The sequence below is a fragment of the Centropristis striata genome, chromosome 7 (genome assembly GCF_030273125.1).
Source record: "Centropristis striata isolate RG_2023a ecotype Rhode Island chromosome 7, C.striata_1.0, whole genome shotgun sequence".
NCBI lineage: Eukaryota > Metazoa > Chordata > Actinopteri > Perciformes > Serranidae > Centropristis > Centropristis striata.
Genome location: NC_081523.1, coordinates 19225493 through 19235385, shown reverse-complemented (window position 1 = coordinate 19235385; position 9893 = coordinate 19225493). Strand labels below are relative to the sequence as shown.

The 9893-nt window shown below is 37.0% G+C and overlaps 1 protein-coding gene across 1 annotated transcript; it reads right to left on the bottom strand.

Moving 5' to 3' along the window:
- Positions 1-84: 84 nt before the first annotated feature.
- LOC131975050 (leucine-rich repeat-containing protein 43-like) lies at positions 85-8719 on the bottom strand. Its single transcript, XM_059337580.1, has 12 exons — positions 8565-8719; positions 8199-8411; positions 7446-7556; positions 6567-6706; positions 4888-5126; positions 4620-4780; positions 3553-3685; positions 3020-3159; positions 2481-2570; positions 1192-1410; positions 947-1046; positions 85-815 (listed from the first exon to the last, which is right to left on the bottom strand). The coding sequence occupies exons 1-12, from the start codon at positions 8667-8669 to the stop codon at positions 646-648; spliced, it is 1821 nt and encodes a 606-aa protein (XP_059193563.1). The 5' UTR covers positions 8670-8719; the 3' UTR covers positions 85-645.
- Between the last annotated feature and the right edge of the window lie 1174 nt (positions 8720-9893).

Sequence of the window (9893 nt, the reverse complement as noted above, 5' to 3'; positions counted from 1 at the left end):
GAGTATCAGAGGAAAATTGGCATTGGCTGAAAAGAGGTGCGATGGTGATGACTCATCACAATTAATACCCATCAGAGATTCCTCCTGGTGAAAGATTTTGTAGTGTGTCAGTCACATAGTGTGAAAACAGCAACTTCAAGACTCTTGATCACAAGACAAACTGTAGTATGAACAGTACAGCCATCCGACAAGTTTGAGAGCTGTTTAGTGTGAGCTTAGCTTTAGAAAAACAATCCTGACAACAGCAACAAAAACAACAACAAATATCACCTGCCCAAACCTGTTTGAGAGGTGGAAAAAAAAAAAATCCTCGCTTGCCTTTCAAGGCTTCCATACATTAGCAAGTAGTCAGTTTTTGGCAACAAAATTTGAATTAAGAAACTAAAGTTTATCAGTTGGACTATGCTACTTAATTTGTACAGGTAACATTAAAGCCTCCGTGTGGTGGAAACAATCAAATATTCAACTTTACAGTATATTCGCCAGCAGCAGTAATGAGGGAATGCAGGTAGGAAGAAAAACTGTGTATTTTTTGTCTGGTGGGTAACTGTAGCTGTGAAGCTTAGAATGAAAACTAATCTGGCCAGGACTAGTTTAGAGGATAATACAGTGGGTTGAACTGAAATCATAGTAAGTAAGCCTGGTTTATCTGCTAGTGTTCAGGAGTTTTGGTGTGGGCGCTTCATGAGCTTCAGATGCAGACTGCCATTTCTCCAGCTCCACACTCAGCTCCACAGTCACTGGCTCCAGCGGGATGGACACAGAGTCTCCTGTGGGGACGTCCATGTCACATTCCTTCCTTCCCTTTCCTTTACCTACAGAGGACAATATAAAATATTTAACCGTTTTCTTTTAAATACAAATGTTCCGGTTTTAAGACATTTTCCCTTCAAATTCTACAAGATAAAAATCCAACATTTATTTTTTCTGTATAGACTTCCCTTACCTTTTGAAGCTGATGTGTTTTTCTGTTTAGTGCCGCTGCCTCCTCTCTGCTTTGATTCCTTGTCTTTCTTCTTGTCCTCTTTGATTTTCTTTCCATGATCCTAAAGATGAATGAAAAACAAACCCCATGTCAGTTTGATAACGTTTAATCCTGTTGGCTGTCCCACATGTTGCTGTGAAATGGACCAGATAATGATTGCACGATCCCAGCAGCGTTGTAAACACCTGTTCATCATGTAAACCTGCCTTTTCAAGTGTTTGTGTAGCTTCCACCTCAGACTCCGTGTGCAGAACACCGAGGTCACAGAGGACATTGACCTTTTGACCTGTTTTGACCAGGCGCTGCAGGGGGACGTGGACGGAGCCGAGGACTCTTCTGATGGGGGCGTCCTGGACCAGCTCCGGTACAGACTTCTTCTTTTTGTCTTTAGGCTTGTCTTTGGTGGAACCTGATTTGATTGGAGACTGAGGAAAATACCGCAGACATGAAACTATGATATTTAGAGGGAATTTAATTTTATCTGCCCAAACAGACATTTAAATACCAAATTATGGCTGATGTTACCAGCTCTGGTGGGTTTTTTCAAGCCTTGGTATCTTAATGGGACTTTTGTGCTCCACCAGTGTATTATTAAAACCCTCATACAACAGATCCATTGTAGAATCAAGCTTTCAACCTATGTTCATCATAAGACTATGTAAAAATCATAACAATAACTATTTTATCTTATATATTAAATATAATATTAATAAATATTAATAAATATATATATATATATTACAATTACTACTATTACATTTCACCTTATACTATATCTTAAACATCCTACTACACTGCTGCACTACTATACTGTTTTATTATGTAAACTTGTCTGTATTGCAACTTTGATATAGGTTAGTGCCGTTTTAAAGTAAATCCGGAAAATGTATTCAGATCTTAATTAATTAAAAGTACTATTACCACCCTGTGAAATAACTCCACTACAAGTAGAGGTCCTGCATTCAAAACATACTTAATGTATGTAGTAAAAGTACTCGTAATGCAGAAATGTCCCCACTCAGATTATTATATATATATATTCTAAATATATTATTGGATTATTATTATCATTGATTATTGATCATTTTTGTAAGTAGCGTTGGAATTTTCTCAAGATGAGACTTATTTAACTACTTAATTTGCTGTTTTTATGAGGTTTAACAAAATAAAGTCTGATCACTTTAAATAAATCATGTTTTATATGTTAAATCTTGACCTGAAAAGTAACTTAAGCTGGCAGCTAAATGTAGTGGAGCAATGAGTACAATATTTGTCTTTAAAATGTTGTTACATAACATGGAAATACTCAAGTAAAGTACAACTACTTCAAAATTGTACTTAAGTACAGTACTAGAGTAAATGTAGTTGTTGTCTACAGTTTACAGGATTTCCCTGCAGGTGGATTCAGTAGAACTGTTAATTTATTTTCTTAAGCTGACCGATGCAAGGGGCGTTTCAAGTTTGTGATTCAGAGGAAATTCAATTATGAGCTCACTTCCTTCCCTTTCCTGCCTTTCTTCTCTTTTGCAGTCCGGCTGGGTTTGGTCACCAGGACCTCTTCAGAGGCTGCAGGCCACGACAGGACCTGAAATGTCAAATACCAGAATATGAGTCACATAACGAGTGGTGGAATGTAACCAGTACATGTACAGTAACATTTTGAGGTACTTGTACTTTACTTGAGTATTTCAATTCTATGTCACTTTATACTTCTTACTCCACTACATTTAGCTGCCAGCTTTAGCTTTTCAGGTCAAGATTTAACATAAAAAACATGATCAATTTAAACTGAGTTTTATTTTTTTAAATTAAACCTCAACAGCATATTAAGTAGTTGAAATGAGCCCCTCTTGAGAAAATTAAAATGCTGCTTAGATAAATGCCTCAATATTAATAATCTAATAATATATTTGGAATGTTTTAACAATCTGAGTGGGTCCATTCTGCAGAACAAATACTTTTACTTTTGATACTTTCAGTACATTTTGATACTGATACTTATGTATCATTCTATATATTATATATATTCTTTACCTTTTCCTCCTCTACTGAAAGATGAAGCCCCCTCTTGAAGAATCTCTTTAAGTGCCCCAGATCACTGACAATGTATGTTTTTATGTCACTAAGGTCCATGCACTCTGACCATAGCAGCTTTGATGTGCTGCGTTTTGACACTGTAAAAAAATAAATCATAAATAAAATGTAGAATTTCATGGAACTGATACACCTGAACATAGTAAACATACAAACAAACTTTAGATTGAGTGGAATGTTAATAAAAGTGTCACATGATAATGGTCGATAAATTATCAGTTTCGTCATCCTGTTTCAGTGTGTGAACATCTGACTCTGCTTTTCTCTGACGGCAGTTGTGTAAATTCTTAAGAAACTGATAAGAAAACATTAGTCCATTAAATGAATCCAAATGCCACACTGACATTATTTCCAATCTCCTTGTATGTCATGCAATGCCCACCGGTGTTTTTTTAAACAACTGAGTCAGCTCTATCAGTTTTTGTGATTTAATCCGTTTTTCCTGTAGAGGTGAAACATAAAGGAAATGCTACCATGTGTAATATCATGACAGGTTTCCTCTTGTGTGTCTGGTTTGGACGATTCTTTTTCACAGTTGTTGTCTGACTGTAGGTCGGCATCACTGAAGCCGTCCTCTGTTACAACTTCAGACGAACCGTCAAGTTTCTGTGAACAGCAAAGTGAAGATTTTTTCTGGCCATTTTTACTCCACATTTATATAACATATAGTAGGAACATGAAAAAGGGTCCAATGTTCTCAGGGTCATATGTTCTCTATCTCTATTCACACATAATGGGAACCTGAAAAAGATGTTCTCCAGCTCTATATTAACATGACATGGGTGAAGCTTAACTGGATAATATTTATGAACTATTTTAACTTGAAGCAGGCCAAATGTAACCTGAAAACAAGAGGAGGGAAACATAGAACATTATAAACATACAGTCATGGAAAAAAGTATTAGACCACCCTTGTTTTCTCCTGCTTTCTTGTTAATTTTAATTCCTGGTACAACTAAAGGTGCATTTGTTTGGACAAATATAATGATAACAACAAAAATAGCTCATAAGAGTTTATTTTAAGAGCTGATATCTAGCCATTTCCCATGGTTTTCTTGATAATAATTTTGGTTATTATCAAGAAAATTGGGTTACCGGGTATTAAATTAAACTCTTATTATTTATTTTTGTTGTTATCATTATATGTGTCCAAACAAATGTACCTTTAGTTGTTGTACCAGGCATTAAAATTTACAAGAAAGCAGGAGAAAACCATGGTCTAATATTTTTTTCCATGACTGTAGATACACATCACATCTAAACTTCCCATTCCACAGTGTTTTATCTTCATTTTAAGGTTTTAGTTACAAAACATAAACTGTGACGGTGTCCAATCTTATCCTATAACAAAGAGGGAATTTTACACTAAAAACAAGGTAACTTTGGAACAAAACTCTTACGCATGAGCATAAAAGTTTTGATTTAAAGGAACCCCGAAAAAAACATTTGATTTGAATTAAATTTTCACATGTGGCACTCTGGACACTGTTAAACTTAGAAACATGTAAAGAAACTTGAGGGTGTAGGAAGGATATGTCACCAGGTTAACCGTTTGATGACTAAGGAACTCGTATGTGATGAAATAGCTGTAGGTGATAACGGGGAAGTCAGGGGCATTTTCGTCCATTTTCATCTCTGGGTCTGGGATTCCCCTCAGCCTGCCCACTCTCACTGTGGCTGATGCCCGGTCCACCATCAGGTCTGTACATGTGGATAAAATGACAAAGCTGCTGACTTTGGGGAATTAAAAAGAAACAAGAGTGTACATTCAGAGGCCTCAGATCACCTAAATTAATCTGCAGTCTCACCAGTCTTGTCGACCAAGCCCCTAAAACAACGTCTTTCTTCAGGGGCAATCCACGAGGCGTCCAGGCAGGACAGCTGCGGGAGACTGTCCACGGTGAAGCCTGGGTAAGAGGGAGCAAGCGTGAAGGGGTTTCCCTGCAGAACCAGCGTCCTGAGGAAGGGCAGCGTCCTCAAGGCATTCAGCAGGGCCCGCTGGTCCTGAAACTCACAGTCACTCAGGTCCAGACACACCAGCTGTGGCCTGAGGTCAGAGACAGAAAAAAAAAACAGTGAAAATAGGAAAGTAGATGGATTCATTTTTCTTTTTTATCCATGAATAAACCTTGTAACACAAACAGCATAGCAATGATTAAATCAATCAATTTACTATTACACTTCCATACAGTTTTGTTTTTGTTGGTGTTGATTTTTTCATTATCAAAATGTAAATTTTACAATTACATTCAGACACAAACAGATAAATCAAAAACAAACACACAAAAAGAAAAAAATACTAAGGATTATTACATTGGTACAAGTTGCTATGTAATTAATATGCAATCAAGGTATGAAATGATAATAAGAAAACAAAAATAAATAATACAAATTATATATATATAATCCAAAAATGCTGCATCCTATATTTCCAAACTGATAAATCACACTGCAACACACAAACTGTGTGTGTTCAGGCCGGAAATCTGTTAATAGATGTAAGGAAATATTGAGATCATGATTCCAAGCGGACACTCAACTCTGGATTTTGTTTTCTGTAAATGTTTTATTAATTTGGATATTTTGCCATTTTAATTAATTCAACTAATCTTCATTTACAAACAGTTGTGGGTCACAGTTGATGATCTAAAAGCTGTTGTCTAATCGGGGTTGTGGAGTGAGGCTCAAGCCTGAGCTGAGATAATATAACAGAAAAAGAAAAAAAACCTGCGATAAAAATACAATAGGATGTGTAGTAGGGCTAACTTAGAAAATATGTATGTAATTGCAATTATTTTTGACTGACATTGCATTTCTGATACCATTTACAACATTTAAGATCTTTATTCTCATTTTATTTGAAAAATGTATTAAAAAGATCATGCTGTGACTTTTTGGATCTGAAGTTTTTTAAATCAGTTTTTTAAGTTGATGAAATATGATTTGTAGTCCGGTACATCTTTGCAGGACAGCATCATTTTATTTTGACACATTTTGCCCATAACAAATAGTATGCCCTCTGCAATTTGGATATTGAATAAAAAAAGGTGCCTCCCAGCTTTAATATTAAACCTAATTTTGATCTCAGTGTGAAAAGGTGAGCGTGGGTGACAGTTTGTTAAAGTGTGAACTCCTTGGTCACGCTCAAACCACATTAAGGGGATGTGACTATTTTAGGCGCAATCAAAATGTGTTCTATCTCAAACAGCATCACCACGTGTCATCACCAGCAGACTACTCTGGCAGGAAAACTACAAGTGTTGCCTCATTAGGTGTGATGAATGAAAAATGTTGTGAAATCTGTAGAAAACCCTACAATAAAGTATCATGGTGTGATGTCACATCATGTCTTAATACCAGGTATACAAGTCTACTTGGGTTCTTGTTTGACCTGTTTTTTTTTTAAACCTAAACTTCCTGTGTGTGTGTGTGTGTGTGTGTGTGTGTGTGTGTGTGTGTGTGTGTGTGTGTGTGTGTGTGAGCTAACCAGTGTCTTCCTGTAAGATAACACACGTCGTAACGGGAACCCAGTCTGTTTGAGCCGAGGCCGAGATACTGAAGGCGAGGAGGCGGGTGGTTGGTGAGACTGTTTAGAGCAGACAGCTTGTTGGCATGGAGCTCCAAAATCTTTGAAAGGAACATATTAACATTCAGAGTTAGTCATCAAATCACCCACTACAATTCAATCTGTGTGTTAAAACTATGAGTTGTGTTGCAGTAGTGATGTCACAGCAGGTGTTTTACCTTTGAGGTGGCGGAAAAGCAGGATAAGCAGGAGTTTTCTGCTTTTTATTTAAGGGATAATTTGGATCTTTTTAAGTGGGGTTGTATGATCTGTATCCAGCACCAAAAAAGGCAGTATTAAGTTTATGGTTTATTTAGAATATTGATATTTGACCTTGTCATCAGCGAGCCATTTCCAAAGGGGAACTGAAGTCGTTATCAAAGCCAACAAACACCACTGACAAAAAAAACTATTTTACCTCGCAGAACATAGGAATTGCTGGTCTACTGTTGCCTCGATAGGCTAGTTTGCTTTTGTTATAGCGTGACTTTGCAGTTTGAAAGGGTTATGAGAGCATATATAGAGGTTTCAGTTCCCCCTGCGTAAAAATCAAACAGGGCTGTCTTATGGCAAAGTAGAGCAGTTAAAATATTTTAAATAGATTGTACACTTAAACTGATATTGATTTTTTATTTTTTATTTACGTTTAGCTGCTGCCCCCATTCCATGCTGGAAGTCCTGCCTGCTTCTCCAAACTGGACGTGTGCTGACGGCCATCTACTGTAGGCAGGACTCTGACTATGGATATGGATCATACAACCTCACTTCATAAAACCTAAAGTATTTGCAGGGTAAACTCACCTTCAAAGTTCTGGGAAGGTTTTCTGCAGGGATTTCTGAGATGTTGTTGGCACTCAGCACCAATTCCTCCAGCTTAGAGAACTTCAACAGGCCGTTGTCGACGATTGATACCTGAAAACAAAACAAGAAGTCCAAGTTTTCTCAATCGTGTGAAAGCATCCGTATTGTTTGATTTTGCTTATTGTGATGTCAGCGAGGCTGTTTGCAGAGTTGTCACACGCTGTTAGAAAATTAATTGCTTACTCAGAGCCCCTCAGCCACCGGAGAAAAATTAAAAGTGTGAACTATTTCTGGGATGTATAAATATAGATTTATCCAAAACACAGGCATTGATCATGTTTATCCAATCAGACACTGATTTCCATTTTGTTTAACATTAGTTATGGAAAAAATAATTATTGTTTTAATCATTATCATTATTATCAAATCATGGGTTTGGGGTTGCTATTAGAATACAAGGGTTGAATGAATGAATGAATGAATAATCTTTATTTTCGGCTATATACTTTACAACTTGAAAATCAAATTTCAGATTTTTAAAATTTTTTAATTACAATTAAAAACCGAAAAAAGGAATAGGCTGAAGCACACGTCATATTTTTAGCCTATCCTACACTTCATGAATTCAAATGAAAGTATACTGTTATTTGTAATTATTTTTCTCAAGAATGACACTATATTAGAACAGTGGAATCAGATTTAAAGAGCAACATTCAGGTGTGTATGTGTGTGTGTGTGGATCAGTAGACTCACGCCCTTGCCAATGATACGAAGTGTTGTAAAGTAATTGTAAATGAAATCTGTGTGTAGGCGTTCAGGTGTGAGCACAGCCAGCTGTCTCAGGGCCGGAGCCTGAGGGCTCCAGGATTCATCGTGCCGCCATGGAGAGTGAGGGCAGCTCAGCAGGTCCAGGAGGGCGTCTGTCTCCTCGGTCTCTGCTCCCTCTGTACTGTCTTTATTCCTTCTCTGAGAAAATAATCACTCATTTAATTAATATCCTATACAAAAGCAACCTACTGCATACAGTAATGAACATGCTTTAAACCACTGATGTTTTATTTTTAATATAAAACATCAGTCATATAGAAAACACTGCATCCAAATTTCATTTAAACTCACCCAGGTGCCATATCCACAGGGAAAGTCATTCAGACACAGGCGGCGAATCTGCTTCTCTAACTCAGCAGAAAGTGTATTTGAGCTCATGTCCGTCAACAGTTGCATGGAGAAACACAATATCTATACTACAGTGTGTGATGATTCATCAGGTCAGTCGTTTAGGGAAAAGGCCTCTGGTGTTTGTTTACAAATGGCTGCTGGTTGCTTGGCAACCTCTGGGGATTACTCCAGGAGCATCGAGGCAGGACATCAGTGTTTTTTGAGAGAGAAGCAGATAAAACTTTTTCCAGCTCAGGGAGTGTATTAAACAAACCTTGTGACTCTCATCCTCTCTTATCTGCTAAGTAACTATAATTATATTTAGAAGAAAATATATTAGAGGAAAAATAGAAGACAAATAAGAGAAATTCTCCACTTAACCAGGAAATTTCTGTTGCATGGTCCAAACTATTCTAAGAGCAGTAGGCCTGTTTGGTAATCCATCCATGCATCTAACATTTTAGATATTTAAGTTAAAAAAAAAAAGGTGGCAAAACCAACACTGCCACCCTTCAAACCACTAGTGTGACTTAATAGATGTGGTTTTCAATTGACAGTGAGACTTCGAATTGAAAACCTCTTACATCTGGGAAATAAAGATCCTGTGGTGTGTGGTGCATCTCAGAGATGGGACTCTGAGGATGTTATGAGGAAATTCATTATCAAATAAAGCCCATCCCTCGCGTCATGGTTCCTCAACAGCCCAATCTGTAATTTTGTCACAGGTCCATGGAACCATTCAGAGGTGGAAGAAAAATTCAGATCCCTTACTTAAGTAAAAATACTAATACCACACTGCAGAATTACTCCATGACAAGTTAAAGTCCTGCATTCAAAACTTGAAAACTGTATATATATATATATATTGTTATGGTTGGGATAATTTTAACTACTTAATAAACTGTTATGTGGCTCAATTAACATGCGTAATAATTTTTAACTGATCAAGTTTTTCATGTTAAATCTTGACCTGAAATGTGACTAAAGCTGTCAGCTAAATGAAGTGGAGTAAAAAGTACAATATTTGCACCTAAAATTTAATGGAGTAGAAGTATAAAGTTAAATATTATGTGGAGATACTCAAGTGAAGTACAAGTACCTCGAAATTGTACTTAAGTACAGAACTTGAGTGCTTAGTTACTCTCCACAACAGAAAACATTGGAGATGGAAAACAGGCAAAACTGTTGTTTTAATTCAAAAACAACAGAGCTGGATTAGAGCAGGCTGCAGCCTGGCACTCTCTCCAGAACCACCCAACTGTTTAAAGACGGCAGGCTGACTGTGTCCTC

Coding starts and splice junctions, on each gene's coding strand:
- LOC131975050 (XM_059337580.1), bottom strand. CDS start 8,669: ATGCAACTGTTGACGGACATGAGCTCAAATACACTTTCTGCTGAGTTA. Junction 7,557..8,198: donor TTCGTATCATTGGCAAGGGC/GTGAGTCTACTG, acceptor TTTTGTTTTCAG/GTATCAATCGTCGACAACGG. Junction 4,781..4,887: donor GGGCTTGGTCGACAAGACTG/GTGAGACTGCAG, acceptor CCACATGTACAG/ACCTGATGGTGGACCGGGCA.